Genomic DNA, 17,886 nt, shown 5'->3' on the forward strand with positions numbered 1-17,886 from the left:
CTCTCTCAGTGTCGGGTTCAGACAGCAAGGACACAAAAAGATGGATTCTCAGTGGTAGCCACATCTCTCCCCACCATGCCCAATTATTGAACTCCCCTTGGCAACTCAAAGCTCAAGTTTGAGCACCCTTCAGAATCATCTTATAACCGTCTGGGCTGGCTTTCAGGGATAAGGCAGCAGAGGGTGTGGGGTCTGTAGCAACATCTGAACAAGACAGATTTTTATTTCCTTTTGCTGAAGGCTTCAAGCTTTTGTTTATTACCTGCTCCAGGGTTTTGGGATGAGGCAAACCATGAATCTGAATAAATACCCATCAATTGCTGGAAGCTAGTTTACATAAGCAGATAGCAGAAACTGTCTTTATGTCATCAGGGCGTCTCTTCTGCAATTATGAGGAAAATAAAGCCCCCTCACATTTTTAGAATGTATTTATTTATATATTTGATTTATACCCCTGCTGTTCTACCAAGGAAATGCCGCTCAAGGTGGCTGACAATAATTCAGCAGCAGTTCCTAGGTCCCGCATCAGAGGTGTACTCTTTGCTCCATGGGGGCAAGTCACAGCTATGAAGGATGACAGATCCCCTGGTTTTGTTGGCTAAATGTGGAATCAGCAATTTAGAATTGAACAAACAGTATTCAAACATGGACATGGAGTACATCTAGATACAGTATACAAGTGCACTGTGCAAATGCATATGAATGGTTTCATTACTTCAAAAGACAGAACGAGAGGGGTGGAACCTACCCAGATGAGTCACCAAAATCCTCTCCCCATAAAATAGCACACCTTCACCAGTCTATGTCCTGGCAGAAAAAGAATAAAAGAGAACTGCCCCCCACACCTAACACCATCATCCTAAGCAGAACTCACAATGTGGTTTTACCTGTTCTGTTGTCCGGGAGATTGGCAGCATCTCCACGGGCATCGGGGCCTCTGCCTCCTGTTGGGAAACCAAATGTGTCAATAAACATGTGGACAGGGGTGATCCAGCAGACATTGTTGAAAGCCTTTTGGAGGTCCAGGCAAACAAAGTCCCACACCAGACTCCTCAGCAAACTTAGCAGTCATGGGATAAAAGGACAGGTCATCTTATGGATCAGCAGCTGGTTAAAGAACAGAAATCAGAGAGTAAGAATAAACGGTAAATTCTCCCAATGGAGGGAAGTAAATAGTGGGGTCCCACAGGGATCTGTATTAGGACCAATGCTTTTCAACTTGTTCATAAATGATCCAGAACTAGGAATAAGCAGTGAAGTGGTCAAGTTTGCCAATGACACCAAATTATTTAGGGTGGTAAAAACAAAAAGGGATTGTGAGGAGCTCCAAAAGGATCTCTCTAAGCTGGGAGAATGGGCATCCAAATGGCAAATGAGTTTCAATGTAAGCAACATGATACACATTGAGGCAAAAAATTCCAACTTCAAGTATAACCTGATGGGATCTGAGCTAGCGGTAACCAACCAAGAAAGACATCGTGCAGTTGTCATGGACAGCTCAATGAAAATGTCATCTCAGCTTGTGGCTGCTGTAAAAAGGCAAACTCTACGTTAGGCATAATTAGAAAAGGAATGGAGAATAAAACTGCCAATATCATACTGCCCCTATACAAATCTATGGTGCGACCACACTCAGAATACTGTGTATAGTTCTTGTCACCACACCTAAAAAAAAGATATTGTAGAGCTGGAAAAAGTGCAGAAAAGGGCAACTAAAATGATCAAGGGGCTGGGGCAACTCCCCTATGATGGAAGGTTACAACTGCTTGGACTGATTTGCTTGGAAAGAAGGCAAGTAAGAGGAGACACAACAGAGGTGTACGAAGTGGATAGGGAGACATTTTTCTCCCTCTCCCAAAATACTAGAACCCGAGGTCATCCCATGAAGCTGATTAGTGGGAGATTCAGGACAGATACAAGGAAGGACTTCTTCACGTAGCACATAGTCAAATTATGGAATTCGCTACAAGACTTAGTGATGGCCACCCATTTGGATGGCTTTAAAAAGAGATTAGACAAATTCATGGAGAATAAGACTATATCAAAGATTACTAGTCATGATGGCTATACACTGCCTCCAGTACCAGAGGCAGTGTGCCTATATACACCAGTTGCAGGGGAACATGGGCGGGAAGGTGCTGTTGTGCTCATGCCCTGTTTGTGGGTTCCTGGTTGACAGCTGGTTGGCCACTGTGTGAACAGAATGCTGGACTAGATGGACCCTTGGTCTGATCCAGCAGGGCTCTTCTGATGTTCAAATGGAGAGTCAGCTGAGACTCTTGCTTCTTCCACTCCCTCCCATTTCCCCCCCAACATGCCTCCACAAATGGGATTCTCCAGCTGGTGACTGCTGAACAACACTTTGATCCAGAACAAGTTCTATTCTCTCTTCTTTTTTTAAAAGCCTGCTCGCCCACCTTAGGGCACAAGCATATGCCCAGGCCACTCCCCCTCATACCTCCTTATAGGCCAGGCGCTGAGTATGGGTGAAGCGAGACCCCTTGGCCAGGGTCCCGGCACGCTCATGGCCAGCACCAAAAGTACCCAGAAGCTGAATCAGGTCACGGCCTGTTGTCCCCTGGTGGGTGGGCCCAGCACGAGGAGAGGCTTGCCGTAGCTGGTCCAGAAGGCGATGCTGCAGCCGCTGGTGCTTCCATTGGCGGTACTCCTGAGAAAAGGGCAAAGGGAAATAATGTTCGGGGTACTCTGTAACAGCCTGCCTGTGCTCTTAGATCTTGTGGTGATGGCGGGGGGGAGGGAGGCCGATCTCATTGTCCCACCTTTGAGGGAAGTATACCAGGTGGTGACATGAGACAGGGTCTTCTGCGTGGTGGTGCCCCACTCTGAGATGACCTCCCCGAAAAGGTACACCTGGTGCCAACTTTACTGACATTTCACCTGTTTGCCCAGACATTTAGAAGTGTTGAGTTGCCGCAGCAATCAGTCTCGCTGCTGATTGTCTTATTATGTTTATTTATACACCGCCTTAATAGCTTTTCACCAGATCAGGCGGTCTATAAATGCTAATAAATAAAATATTTATTATTTTAAAAGTGTTGTTACCTGCCTTGGGACTGTTCTTCTGAAGGGTGGGATATAAACAGAAATAAAGAAATAAATATTCCAATGGTAATCGAGGTAATCGAGGGCAGTGGTAAGCATAGCAACCTATCAAACTGGGGATTGGTGTGAGCAGACTCTATCCCACTATGCTGAGGCTGGAAATTAGGAAGGCTGGATAGATCCGGATTTTTGGAAACAAAGTGGCAGGAAAGAGGGGCCCACTTACAAATTCCAGGCATCTAGCAAGGCACGCCACACATTTTGAGAAGCCTCACATGGCCAAAACAGACATTACTTTAAATACATGTCTAACAGCTAGGTCTTTTTTTCATTTTTACTCTAGAGTAAAAATTAACAAAAGACATAGCTGCTCGACACAGACTGAAAGTAATGTCAGCTTGGGCCCTCACTGAAGTGGTCATGGAAAGGCATGATCTGAGGGAGAGGTGGGGGGGAGGTGGATAGCAGGGATTGCCTTCCACTGGGGAAAAATCTCCTCAGCCCCTCTAGAGCAATTGGAATCCTGGGGTGTTTTCCTCATCACCCTGCAACTTAAAGCTGAAAAGGGCAAAAAAAAATATCTTCAACCTGAAAAAGGCGAGAAAAAGAAACATCTAAAGAAGCAGTCTGCTCTCTGGATCACTCCCTTCTTTCTTCTCTGAAGGCAGGGGTTATAGCACCAAGGAGTCTTCCTGACCTGAAAGTAGGAGGATACCCATGACCATTTCTCCAAGCTGTGGGAATGTTTGGAACCTTACCTTCTCCTCAGCCCACTTTTTGGTCAATTAGATCTTTTAAAAAAAACCTGTGTGGGGAAGGTTCACCCCTTTTTCAGGTACATGAGGATCAGTGGAATCCCAGTCTGACTCCTCAGGTGAGCATGTCCCCCTCATAATAACCAGAAACTCCTGGACTAGAAGGGCATGGGGAAGAAGAAAAAGGAAGTATCTCCAAGGGCATTGAGATCGGAGTTTGTCCTTTCGGCATGTCCTCTGTGCCTCTGCCCTTTATATTTTTGGCCAAAAATATTCATTTTGAAAAAACAGGACGCAAAGAGTCCCCATCCACAATTGGCAGGAGGGGTAAGAAGAGAAGATTGGCAGACACCGTGCAGTTCCCTGTGTCGGTCACCTTGGTACCTTTCTTAAAAATGGTGGTGGCCCAACATGGCTGCCCTGTCTAGACAGGCTTTCCAAGGAACTCCAGACTCACTCTCTGCTAAACGAGTAGCAGCAGCCCCTGACTGGAAAGTCTCTCTCCTCAGCCCAGATAGAAAACCAGGATTCCCCCATCCCTATAGCCTTCAGGTTATTCCATAAATATATCTTCAGCAATTCTGAGGTATCTCACTGTGCACACTACTTGGTCATGTTTTGCTGAATTGACAGTTGGGGGCAGCCACTGTTATGGCTTCATGTAGTGCCAACGAGGCAACTGGGACCCCAGAATGATGGGAAGGTCCAAGCAATAGCAACACACACACACACACACACACACACACACACCCTTTCCTAACAGACCACACTGGGACTGAGTGGGGTAGGCACAAGATGAAAAAGACCACCCATGGACAGCTAAAAACAAAGATGGAGCAGAGCTGTCCTCAAGCTCTGACAGTGCAGAGCAGGCAGAATTGAAACTTGGGGTGGGGAGAAGCTTTCCTTCCACTGGAGGTGACAATCTTCTAACTTGCATGGCTCTGCCTCTTTACTTAACATGTTTCTATCCCACCTTTCCTCAAAAAACATTCCAAGTTGGCTGCCAACCAGAGCAAGTAGGAAGTGTAAGTTGCAGAACCTTTGATCCACAGCAGGGGTGCAAAAAACACGGCCCGTGGACTGTAGGTGGCCCTCCAAGCTCTGTCTGGCAGCCCCCCAAGACCACCAGCCTCTGCCAAAAAAATGGGGTGGTGACTCCCATGCAGCCGGTACTGCTGCTTTGCTGCCCCTAATAAGGGCAGTAAACCATATGAGTGCTGCCTATTGTAGAGATTGCTCTGCAAGTCAGCAAAGCCGTGGTTCAAACAGCACTTCCGTGACCTCCTAGGAGGTCTTAGGCAAGTCACAATTCCTCTGACCTCACAACTCTACCACCACCACCACCAACAGAGGGGACAATACTGTCCTACCCAACAAAACAGTGGGAAGGATCAGCGAGATCACAGATGGGAGTCACTGCAATTGCCTGCTGTTATGATCACAGCATCAGCCGCTGAGCCGGAATAATTCAGTCCGTCATGCTAACCTCTGGAGTCATGCGTGATCCGAGACCCTGGCTCTTCCACTCGCTCTCCCAGTCTTGGGCTGTGCTCAGCTCAGCCATATTAAGCTCCAACAAGGATGGCACAAAGGATGCAGGTTGAGGCAGCTGAGCTGACACAGGCGGCAGGAACTTGACAAAGAACTCTTTCCTCTCTAGGGAGAAGAGGATGAGACCAGTCACACCCACACCAACTGTTTAGCCCCAGACACCCACATTCCAGCATTCTTTGGGGTAATCACACAAGCCTGATGTTGGGTGGTAAACGCTGCTCTCCCACTACCCCATTTCAAACCCAGAAGGCCTAAGAACTTTTGCATCTAAACAGCCTACCAATTCCACAACCAGAAACGGAACCAAAATAAACTATACAAATTTAGGGAACCATGCCTAGGCTGTAATCCTGTGTGCACTTACTAGCATCAGATCAGGCTGCATGTTTGATTCCAGGGATAATAAGACATTTTTGACCTGATTTCTAATTGGCCAGAGAGCCAAAGTAAAAAGAACCGAACAAGAACTACAAATGGGCATGCATTTTTTGCACATGCTCATGAACACGCAAGGCTCACAAACTGCAATTCCCGAAGAACAGAGCAGTCCTATCTATGCTCAAGTCCAGTCATGCAATGGAACTCTTTCAGAAGCTGCTCTACATCTATGTTCTTCCTTCGGAGGCTAATGAAAAAAGGCCCCTTTCTGTCATCCTTCTAACTTGGAAATCCCTCTAGGAGGAAAGAAGGAATAGGTGCAAAATGCTTTTTGACTGGTAGTGCTACAAGCCCTCTGCCCGAACTCACCTTGAGGTACTTTCCCAATGAATGGGTCCGACTCCTGAGGTAGGACCAACGGTTGAGCCCGGAATCGCTTCAGTAGGCATGAACCCTAGCAAGGATGAAGGGGGAAAGTCTGAAAAATCATCCACCCCGTTAAAAAGACAAGCAAAACCATATGGAGAAATTGCGTATGTAGAGTCAAGCTAAAGACTCAGGGCTGGAAATAGAAACAGAAAACAAATAAATCAGCAGAAAAGCAGGGAGTGGGGCAGAAGTACTCACTGGAGGGGTTCATATGTACTGCAAGAAAAATATCCCAATCTCTTGGCTTAAGATATACAGGTCAACGTGTATAAAGGTGCTCGATTTACAGACATCTATATGCTTTGTTCAGGACCCAGTATTTGGGTTTCTGCATTTCTTGAAACAGTGTTATCAGCAGGAGGAGAGGGATTGTCAAATGAAGGACAAATGACGGAAAAGGCCAGGGGAACCTTAGCAGACCAGGGATGGTGAGGCAGCCAAACAGACACAAAATCTACCAGGACCTTCTGCAGACACTTCCTGTATTTCTTCAAAAGTATCCTCCTGCCCCCAAATATGAAAGGGCTAGAAACCACACACTATATCTACAAAGTTAAGGTGCTCAGAAATCAAAATGCAGTGCCAGAGCCTGCTTATGAAGCCATTCACATGAGGAAATACACCTGTAATAGCTGTAGGCGGGGGGTGCGGCAGGCAGGGGGCACCCATGGGATAGCCAGTTGCTCTTCGATGGCAGCTGCAATGGCTCTGTGAAGCGCCGTGGATTTGCCTGCAAGGACAGAGCAAGTTAGGGAGATGACCCCAAATGAAGAACTTGCCTCCCCACCTCCTGAATCTGGTTTTGCCCAGTGGCCTCCATACCCACAGGTTGGTCGGCATCCTCCGAGGCATCCCGCGGCAGCTTCTCGACCAGGAAGAGGAGGAGGCGGCGGATTTCAGGCTCACTGCTGTACAAGAAGGTCTGATAGCCAACTTCCCCTTGATATCCCAAGTCCTGGATGGTGGACAATAAAATGCAAGCCAGGAATTGGGGTGGATTGGCTGGGTGGCCAAGGGCTAGGAAAAAGGCTCTTGGGTCCCCAGCTTTGAGAGATGGAACTCCTGAAAAAGGGGTGTTGAACCTCTTTCAGCCCAAGGGCTGGATTCCATTTCAGAGAAGCTCTCGGGGGCCATATTCCAGGGGTGGGCAGGGCCAAAATACCTAAAATGCCAGTAGATTTTAGCTTAAAGCTCTAACTGCCAGTAACTCAGCCTTAGAAGAGGCATTTCAACCTTTTAGAATGGGGGAAACAGTGGCACAAAAGCAAGGAAACCACCAAACAATCAGTGGTTGGGGAAAAGAGGCCAGAGAGCTGAATTTGGCCTCAAGGCTTGAAGTTCTGCACCCTTGTCCTAAAATAAAGGCACCTCCAACTGGCTCTAATTTAGGGATCAGGAGAGCGGCTTCCAGTGCTCTGGAATGCCACAGCCCAGACTCACAAGGGTCTTGAGCTCACTGTGATCCCTCGATATCCTACAATTGTCAGGCTTAATAAAGGACTCAGGGTTACCTTATACAGATTCCTCACAGTGTAACAGTCCTGAGTTTCAAGGCAATGCCCCCTGGTGCTTCAGAGACTACCTGCCTTGTCACAGCATGAACTCTTGGGAGACAAGAGCTGGCTGCATCCAGAGCTGATGCAGCAGTTGTACTCACCTGGCAGGCTTGCGCCAGGCTCATGCCAATCCGGAAGCGAGCAGACATGCCTGGAGGCAGGATGGGGCTGAGGCCCGCCCCCACTGAAGGATTGATGACACGGAGGCATCGCACCACGGATTCAACAATCAGCTCAGTGGTGAACTCACGGATGCTCTGCACTTCATCCGGGATGTCCCTGGGGTGGGTGGGAATGCAGGCATTATGGGGCACCCCCAAAAGGGTCAATACTGATCACCCACCAGTACTACCCCCTTTCCCTTGCTGCAGTGGAAGAGCCTACACCTTCAGTTCCATCCAGTTATTCACCTGCAACTGGGGCACAGTCAAGGACACGACATGGCTGCCAACAATGATAGAGAACATTGCCTCTGAACCCTAGATGTGAAGGCTAGGGAAAATCTGGGGGCAGGGAAGACTCCCCCCCCCCCCCTTGCCTCAAATTTCCAAAAGTCCTTGGTGGGAAAATGCTTTAAAAAGAAGAAATTCTGGTTCTCCTGCCCATTTTCTCTGGGCATTTCCCCCTAGACCTTCACAACTCTACTCTGAATTCAAGATGATGGAAAAACAGAACTTGCACTAGGAAACAGATTGCCAATCACCACACACTTTTGCACAATTTGTCCTTAACAGAACTCTGCGTGGCCATTGTACTACCTGCCCAAGCTGCCGGCTTTTGTCTGTGGGGGGATGTGTCTGTGTGTGCACAGAGGAGACACTGAATACAGGAGCTTCTTTCCCAGGGCCCTGCACTGCAAAAGGGCAACTGAACACCTGTACTGTCAACAGCCTCCTTGGACTGCCAGCATAGTGGCCAAGGTGACAGTCCTGTGCTCACTTTCATGGAAATAAGCCTTCCTGAGCCTAGCAAAACGTACTTACAAGTAAACATGCATGAGATTGAGAGATTGAGAGAGAGAGAGAGAGAGAGAGAGAGAGGGGAAGGAAGCCCATGGCTCAAATCTCACCTCAGCTATGAGGCCAGCTTCTATTAGCCTCAGCCCCCCACCTATAATATAGGAACACCACCTACCTTACACAGGGAAGATTACTGACATTATGTATGTGAAATGCTATTCAGAAGAGGATTTCAGACCAGCCTTCCCCCATCTGGTACCCTCCAGATCTGTTGGACTACAGCTCCCAGCATCCCCCGGCCAGCATGGGAGCTGTAGTCCAACACTTCTGGGGATGGGGGCACCAGGTTGAGGAAGGCTAATTTCGAGAAAGAAGGGACAGTGCAGACTCCAGGTTTCTGAGGGCCCTTGGGCAAGAAACCCTCAATGGGCCCCTCCCTCACTGAGTCGACCTTCTCATGGCCATTCTCACCAGCTGCTATTGCTTCTCCCCCTCCCATCGTTGCTACACTTGCTAGCTTGACAGGCAGAGAGCTCGTGAGCATGTAGGCGGGGGCATCTCTTGCTCCTCCTTCTTGCCACCCCCATGGTCTGGGCCAGAGCAAGAGGCAGGAGAACAAGCAGGGTGCAATGGTGATGGGGAGGAGCAACTCCAGGGCATTCTTATCAGCAGGTCCCTGCTGAGATGTGGGCCCTCAGCAGGCACCTCACCATACCTACCCTTCATGATGGCCCTGAGCAGAGGGATGCTATGGCTACTGCCAGCATTTTTGAGGCAGACTTTGGCTCTATGTATTTTTAAATGTTCTAAATTTTTATATTTGATTGCAATTTTATGTACACTGCCTTTGGGCATCCTGCTTGGAACCAGACAGCAAGGAACAAAGTGAGCACACTCTCAAGCATGCCCAACACGTGACTCACCGAGCCAAACTCAGCTTGCCAGGCATGTATGGCAGCCCAGGAAATGCTCCACACGCCTCCTGCTTTTGCTGCCTGCCCAGAACGGGACGGTTGTCAAGCCCTTGGTGGACCACTGTATATGACTGGTGGGTCATGCGTTGGCAGGCCTGCTTGAAGGGGCTGTACGGGTGCTCATCATGAAGCTTGCTGTTCAAAGGGAGTCACAGATCCACTAACAAGGCTCTGCAGTGCCCTGATTAATCCAAGCCTTGTCACTAAGCAACCGCCAGTTCCTTCCTCCCACACAACCCTCAGAAGCAGCAAAATGCCCGGCTGGAGCCAAAGCAGGAGATCTGCGAGAGCGCATGACTCCCCAAGCAAAAGCCGACGGGCGACATAGCAAAAGCAAGCCACAGATGTATAACCCCAATTAAGATCTTGCCAGGGCTCAGAGAAGCCTGGCATGAAGGCAGTGGGCAAATGAGCTCTCCTAGGGAATTTTAGCCTATGCCCTGTATCATGGCACTCGCTATATTAAGAGCTGACAGTGGGGAAAGTATTTTGGATTTCTAGAGACCTACATCAGAATGTGTATGTTCCTGGCCTGTGACGTGCCATAGCAGAGCACAATCAAGCACCCCCATCTCCAATCCTTCCATACGGCACAATTTCAGAGCCCTTCTGACCCCCATCTTGCAAGTGAGCTAACTGCTATGAGCAGCACAGCACTTCACTGCTCACCTCCACCCACCACCTCCCAATACACAAGACACACGGCCCAAAGACAGCCTTACGTCCCAGAGAGGCGGAGAGAACGTATGAGGATCTTGTCCACCTCCTCCATGCCGTTGGGACATCTAGGGATGTGGGAACCCCTATTTAAAAAAAGAGAGAAAAGACAAAACAACATTATAGGAAGAAAGCCAATCACGCAGATGGTGACAGCAACAATGCTCAAGTCAGCGGTCCCGCAAACAGCAAGCTCTATGAAGTTACAGGGACAAATCTCATTTCTCCTCCCTTTGCCACAATAGCTTGGAGCAGATTTCCACAACCTGATGCCCTCCAGATGTTTTGGACTACAGCTCCCATCAGCCCCAGCCAGGATGGTTAATAGTCAGGAATGCTGGGTGTTGCAGCCTCGAACATCTGGAGAGCAACAGGTTGGAGAAAGCCGGTTTGGAGTATTAAGCTCCCCCCTCCCCATCTGCACTCCTGCTTGCAGATTAGGGTGGCCTTGTGAATACACTCTCAAGGGTTACTCATCACAAGTAGTTTTTACTGGCCACATGTACTTACATTAATCATGTCTAGCACATAATGGCCTGATAAAGAAAATGAAAAGGCTCTTCTCCAATTGAAAATACTTCACTGCCCGGTCGCCTGCAGGCAATTCTTACCCTGAGTAATGCTCCAAATAAGAGAGCAAGAACCAATCTAAAGGCAGCCCTGCTGGATCACTCTAAAGATCCATCACAGAAGCCTTCCCCATGCTGACTGGGGGATGCTGGAAGTGGTAGTCCAACACATCTGGAAAGCACCAGCTTGGGGAAGGCTGATCCATCAAATAGCATCCGTTTTCCAGCAGTGTCCAGCCAGATCTGTCCAGGAAGCTCAAGAGCAGGACATGACGGCAAAAGGAACTCCTTACTGTTTATCACTCGCATCTGGCATTCAGAGATATACCGCCTCTCAATGAGAAGGTTCCATTTAGCTATTATGCTTCACACCCCTTCATAGATCTTAGAGTTGTCTATTCCCCTTTGAAAGCCGTCTAAGCCAGTGGGCATCACCAAATCTCGTAGCGGAGAGTTCCAGAAGTTAATCTAGTGTGTTGTGCAAGGTACTTTGTTTCTTCTGTCCTGAATCTACTTCCTACCAATTTCTTAGGGTGACCCCCAAGTTCTAGTGCTACTGGGGAAGAAGAAAACCTCCTCTCATCACCCCATTCACTATCTTACAGACCTCTCCCGTGTGTCCGCTTAGTCAGCTTTTCCCTAAGTTAACGTAGATGCCGGCCCTTTCTTTATCCAGGCCAGGCCAATGCATCTGAGCAGGGGTGCTGACCCTCTTTCAGCCTGAGGGTCAAATTCCATTTCAGAGAGGCTTTCAAGGGCCGCAATCGAGGGGTGGGCGGAGCCAAAGGCAAAGGGGGCCAAAATACCAGCATATTGCTGGTATTTTGGTCTTACCGCCAGTAACTAAGCCTCAGGAGAGGCATGTCACCTTTTTAGAATGGGGGGGGATGACAAAAAGCTGAGAAACCAAATGATAGGTGGCTGGGGAAAGGGGGCGTGGCCGGGGAAAGGGGGCATGGCCATCTAGGAACTCCGGAGGGCCGGATTTGGCTCATGGGTCTCAGTTTCAACACCCTTGTTCTAGACCTCTTTCATATCCCCTCTTAGTCAACTTTTCTCTAAGCTAATGTAGATGCCACCTTCTTTATCCAGATGAGACTAAAGCGTTTGAGTGTGAACTGTGAAAGAGAGAAGTGCCAAGCTGGGATATGACTCAGTTCAGTGGAGGGGTCCAAGAGGAAGAAGAAAGAGGGGTTATAGAGTTGTGATGGCACCAGCTGAGTGTATGGGATATATAAAGTTGACCAAATTCTTAGCAGCTGTGAAGGACAGATGCAAGAGGTGTGCCAGATGAGAATAACAAAAGTAAGAGCTATGTTCTGTGGCAGGATCTCTCTACCCATGCCCTCCCCATCCCAAGCACTGCTGGATTGCCAGGCAGCTGCACTCATCCTTCAATATTGAAGGCTTAGTTTGGGCCAGGACTGCCCTATAGAACTAAGGTTAGGCTCAAGGAACATATGAAGTGTCCTTAAGTGGGTTTAAAATGCAACATTACAACTTGTAACCACCCTACAGGATATACAGAAGTATAGGTTTGCCAGTTTGCAGCACAGTAACTCTTATCAGTACTGATGTTGTGAGAGACATTGTCACCACTGCAGCTTCCACTCCATCCCTTCCAGAGTTCTGTCACTTTCCTCCTCCTGTCTGCTGTAGGCCAACTCCTGAAGTCCCACTTACTCCAGTGAACAGCAGCCTTCCCCAACCTGGTGCCCTCCAGATGTTTTGGGTGACAACCTCCAGCATTCCTGACCATTGGTCATGCTAGTTGGGGCTGATGGGAGTAGAAGTCCAAAACATCTGGAGGGTGCCAGTTTGGGGGAAATGGATGAGCAGAGCTCAGGAAGGACACAGGCAGGAGTCAACACTTGTGGCAATCTGTCCACTGCTCACTGTTAAAGATAAGTTCTCTGGGTTGCAGTCTGGTAACATCACACTCCCCGCCACCATCCCAAATATACCATTACAAAGCCACCAGGTTTTTAAGAACTGAGACGAATACATTTTGGCACATGCAGCTTTTCTCACCCTTGTAAGCTCCAGGACATGGTAAGCTGCGCTAACCAAAATTCCGCTACATTATAATGTATATATACACTTTCTCCCCTCACCCCACCTGTTTTTGTAACATCTTGCCTGGTGAACAGATATGGAGATCTCGAAAGCTTGCAAATTTTTCGGTGATGTTTTTGTTGGCCTTGTAAAGGTATTACACTAATATGGATTTTGGGATTTTTCTTACGCTCCATACAGCTACCTTTGTTTTTGTTTTTTTACATACTAGGCGTTTTCAAGCCAGTTTTATGGAAAGAAAAAACCGTTTTTTGCATGCACCAAGCCAAACCCCAGGAGGTGCGTAAGTCCTATGTATGAAAGAGGAAGCGGGGACACCCAGCTGCGGGTGAGTGTTAGGGGGAGACAGAGGTTTGGAGGCGATAATATGAACACCGGGCGATCCCGAACTTTGGAAGGTTGCTATAGGAAAAGGGAAGAGGCTGCCCGAGACGGCGGGGAAAGAAGAGGGAGGAGGCAACCGTACTCACCGCTCCCTCTGCTCTGAGCTGGGCCAGGCACTCAGTCACAGGACCTACTACAGGGTACGACGGGAAATGTAGTGCAAAGACTCTGCTGCTTTTCCACAACGCGTTGCATGTTGGGACTTGTGGTCCAGCACCTCTCTTCCTCTTCAAAGGATTCGTAGTCCATTCTATAGGAAAGACATATTGTAGAGTAGCACAGCCCGTGGATAAAAACTTCTGGGTTCACTTTGAAAGCGTGTGTGTGTGTGTGTGTGTGTGTGTCTCCCGCGGGGCCCATAAGAACCAATGGAGGAATCCAGGATTTTCGTATTTCTGTGATTGGGCAGCAGTGGGTTGTAGCAATGGTTAGCCCTATTTAGGATAATAGACGATTAAAACGAATGGGGCTTCAGTTAGACTTAGCATTGGAGACAGCATATTGGATACAACCCACTGTGTTCCTCTTCAAGCAAAATAGAGTAGCAAAGTTCCTACTCTTTCTAACTCTTTGTGTAAAAAAATGTGAGTTATTTGAAGAATTGCCCTGCAAATGCCAATGGCAATACAGTTCATTATCCCTATATTATTAAGGATGAGCTGAGGCTCGGAGAGAGTGGGTTATGACCTCCTTGCGATGTAGTCTGCTGAGAATATTGCGAATTAGAGGTATTGCTGAGGCTGGTTTGGATTTCCATAGAAAACCCCCCGCTGCTATACACCCCCTCCCCTAGATTGCAGCAACGGTCAATTTACCTAAAATTCCCCCTAAAACTCACCCCCAGCTCAAATCCAGCGCTCAAGCGCCTTCCATTTCTAAATGTTTAAAAACTAAAAAAAAAAAAAATCGTTTCCCACACAAAATAAGGCCTGCACTAGAAAACGCATAAACTCCTGTCTTTGCTGCCAGGTTGCACAGGTATGCTAAAAACCTTATATTTCTCCATCGATTTCTATGGGCAGCTCTCACTTCTATTCTCGGTGCAGTCTAACCGAGCCCAGAAGCGTCTGTCACTTTATATATTATATTTATAGTCCAGCTTTGCCACGTGTTTCCCATCCACGCGAGAACAGAGAGCATTTTGGGTCTTGTAGTCTTAACTCACGCTTAGAAATGGCTGCTGAGGGGAGGGAGGCGAGAGCGGAAGCCATGAAATTAGGAGCAACGGTCTCCTAGCAACTAAAACACATCCGTCGTGTCAATCTGTTGCCCAAATCGGCCTTTGGCTGGGACATCTCCCACACCTGTCTTTTTAGGATTGCGGCTTTCCACAATTTTCAGGCGGAAAATTAAACAAACCCTCAACTCCCCCATCAAAAAGACTATCTATCTATTAATTAATTACACGTCTATACCACTTAATAGCCAAAGCTCTCTGGGCAGCTCACAAAGCTACTGTAGTTTATTGCCTGAGATTAGTAATTGAATTGGGTATCCAATTTAATTAAGTAAACTAATTGTGCCTAGCAATCAAAACAAAATCACATAAGCAAAACAGTCTGACAAAGGGGGGTGCGGGTGGAATAGCTCAGGCCATTGTAAAAAGGACAAGGTGGGCCAGTACATTTTTATGATGCCTGAACTGGTAGAGTCAAATAGCACCCACAGCTAACGGACATGGATTACAATCCACTTGAACTTCTCCTGCTTAAACTTGCTTAAACTTAAATTCCAGCACCCTGGGGGATGCTGGGTGGTGTAGTTCAACACATCTGGAGGGCGCCAGGTTGGGGAAGGCTGTTTTAAATTAATCCCGCTAAGCTGCAGGCCTCCCAGGTCACCTGTACCATGAAGGAATTTTGGAAGGTGCATCTTGTCTTGCATGGCTGGTAGAAGCTGGACCTGTTGAAAAATAACTCTTTTTATGCAGCTGCAGGATTCCTGTACTACAAGATTCCTGTAAAGGAGTCCTTGGCATGGGACTACTGTAGCCATGCAGTAGTGCCATCTGGGTTATAAATGCAGCCAACTCACCTCTTTTACAGAGGTGGTCCTAGCATGAAGTAAGTTGAGGCAGCGGGTTCTGCAAGCAGGGGATCCGGTGTGCCATTAAAGTTAACAGAGGCATACCCTTACCTGGCCCTGAAGAAGATCTAACCCTTGAGGCACAATCCACCTGGATCTTCTCCTGCATGAGCCCTGTTAGCTCAGGTTGCTTCCAGATGAGGCTGTTATTGTGCCATCAACCCCACTTACTTCATTCTTGGAATTTTACAGGGGGTTCTGACATTGTCACCTTCCACTTATAACCCTAACCTCCCATTAGGATTACGAAAACACAGGAGAGTTACAACTGGAAGATGATGTTAACTGGACCCACTATAAAATTCCATGAATGAGGCAGGGCAACGGCACTATAAAAACCTTGTGTGGAAGCACCCAAAGAGATACCTGTAAACAAGTACTCTAAATCAGTAATTTTAAAGCTTTTCGGTCCTAAGGCCTCACCTTTATCTTCAATCGGCCATATGGGAGCCACTTTTGATTTTTTACAGTTTATGTCTTGTCTTTCTGCTTCTCTTTCTAGGATGGGAAGATTCAACAGCTAGTGATTCTGCATTTTTAATCATTGCACAGGAGAGGGAATTTTGTCAAGTTCAACCTGCCTGGTAGGGCTGAGAAAAGCTGCACCTGCTCAAATTCACTCTTTTGCCTACCTGTTAAAGGCAAAGGAACTTTCTTCTCTTGATCTTGTTGTCGTGTCTCTCTATTTTAATTCCCCCATTTTCCTGTCTTTCTGTTTCTCTGTCTCTATTTTTTTAAACACCCTAATTAAAACAAATGGTAGTGATATTTGTGGTATAGCCCACCTTAGCTTGAGGTACAACCCACTTGATAGTCTTGACATACCAGTTAAAGATCAATGCTTTACATTTCCTGAGAGCAAAAGAAAACGTGCTTGGTGCCAGGAGGCAGGAAGACCACATAAATATATTTTACATGTGCAAAGTCAATGTTTTAAAAGTGCTGGGCTACATTTTTTTTCTCCCTGTGATCTGACAGCAGGCTAAGATTGTCTTGGTTGTTTAACTGGTCTCAAGTGCTATGCAGTAACAATAGGAAGTATTAACAGCTTTATCAACTTGCAAAGTAATACTGGCTATTTCCCTTTTTTTCTGGAACAAGTGCATTGGAATGAAAAAACTAGGACCATTTCACCCAGTATTTATGTATTTATTAACTGTATTTATATAGGTGCCCCATAACACAAATCCCCTGGGCAGCTCACAAAAGCAGATAACAACATTAAAAGTACAATTAAACATAACTATTAAAAACAAAAACAGTTAAGATGTAGATTTTAAACTGGGATGCCCTGACTATATAATGGCACAATCCTATGCATGTTCAGACAGAGAAAAGGCCTACAACTCCCAGCATTCCCCAGCCAGCCTGGCTAGCTGGGGAACGCTGGGAGTTGTAGGCCTTTTCTCTGTCTAAACATGCATAAGATTGTGCCCTACGTTATTTAAAAGGCCTGGATGAATAAAAAAAGGTCTTTGCCTGACACTGAAAAGACCATAAAGATGGCACCAGGCAAACAGCTCTGAGAAAGCTATTTAACAACCAGGGTGCCACTACCAAAAACACCCTCTCCTTAATGGTCACCCATCTTTCATTTGTCTGGGACACTCTGAGCAGGGCCTCTGAAGTAGATTTTAATAATCGGGTAAGAACATATGGGAGAAAGAGGTATTTCAGGCAAGTGAGCCTGAAGGTAAGGGAGCAAGAGCCTGAGCTGGGAGTAACCATCCCAACTTCCCACCCCATCATGCACTCCAGAAGGGCATGTCCTTGAGCCGGTGCCGGGGCGGGGGGTCCAAGCAAGACTGCCTAGAAGAAGAACCTGTTGCTGTCATCAAGACTTGGCACCTGTCCATTCTTGGTCCCAGTGGAAGGATCCATCATATACAAGAGTTCATTTACTCTGTTTGCGACCCCCTCGGCAACAGTGTATTGCATTAGGACAAGGCTGTTCCCGTTTTCCTCACACCACTGACGATGCTCCCCTTTCCTGGGCCTAGCTTGGCTCTTGGCTGGGATGTCCCCAGCTCTCCACAGTCGGTGACCTAACCAGCTGTGTGAGCTCCCTCCTCCCTGCCTCCCGCGCTGCCCTTTAAAGTAGGCAATCTGCCTTAATCCTCAACCAAGCGAGGGAACGAAGCAGAGAGAGCGACAGAGAGAGAGAGGGAGCAAGTGAGTGAGCAAGTATGAAACAGGCAGGAGCGGGGGGCACAAATTCCATTCAGAGGGGACCCTGTGGTGAAAGCAAGCTGTACATCTGAGGGGGGGGGTCTGGAAAGGTTCCTGCCTTGGCCCTCTCATGAGAGCCTCAGGGGCTACTTTGGCCCTTCCTCCCCATCCAGGGAGAAAGGCCAAAAGAAAGGGAGGTCCCCCCTTGCATGGTG

General features: G+C 47.6%; 1 protein-coding gene across 1 annotated transcript in view; it reads right to left on the minus strand.

Moving 5' to 3' along the window:
• Nucleotides 1-13,554, minus strand: part of CCDC22 (CCC complex scaffolding subunit CCDC22) — a 21,230-nt gene extending 7,676 nt beyond the window's left edge. The window contains exons 1-9 of the mRNA XM_084835949.1: nucleotides 13,504-13,554; nucleotides 10,394-10,474; nucleotides 7,840-8,017; nucleotides 7,005-7,137; nucleotides 6,806-6,912; nucleotides 6,123-6,207; nucleotides 5,308-5,477; nucleotides 2,459-2,668; nucleotides 888-944 (exon numbers count right to left, since the gene is read on the minus strand). Of these exons, the coding sequence (XP_084692075.1) occupies nucleotides 888-944; nucleotides 2,459-2,668; nucleotides 5,308-5,477; nucleotides 6,123-6,207; nucleotides 6,806-6,912; nucleotides 7,005-7,137; nucleotides 7,840-8,017; nucleotides 10,394-10,443 (990 nt within the window). The 5' untranslated portion in view covers nucleotides 10,444-10,474; nucleotides 13,504-13,554. The remainder of the gene's footprint in view (nucleotides 1-887; nucleotides 945-2,458; nucleotides 2,669-5,307; nucleotides 5,478-6,122; nucleotides 6,208-6,805; nucleotides 6,913-7,004; nucleotides 7,138-7,839; nucleotides 8,018-10,393; nucleotides 10,475-13,503) is intronic.
• Between the last annotated feature and the right edge of the window lie 4,332 nt (nucleotides 13,555-17,886).

The sequence above is a fragment of the Heloderma suspectum genome, chromosome 2 (genome assembly GCF_057233095.1).
Source record: "Heloderma suspectum isolate Gila_16-S chromosome 2, 16-S_ref, whole genome shotgun sequence".
NCBI classification, from domain to species: Eukaryota; Metazoa; Chordata; class Lepidosauria; order Squamata; family Helodermatidae; genus Heloderma; species Heloderma suspectum.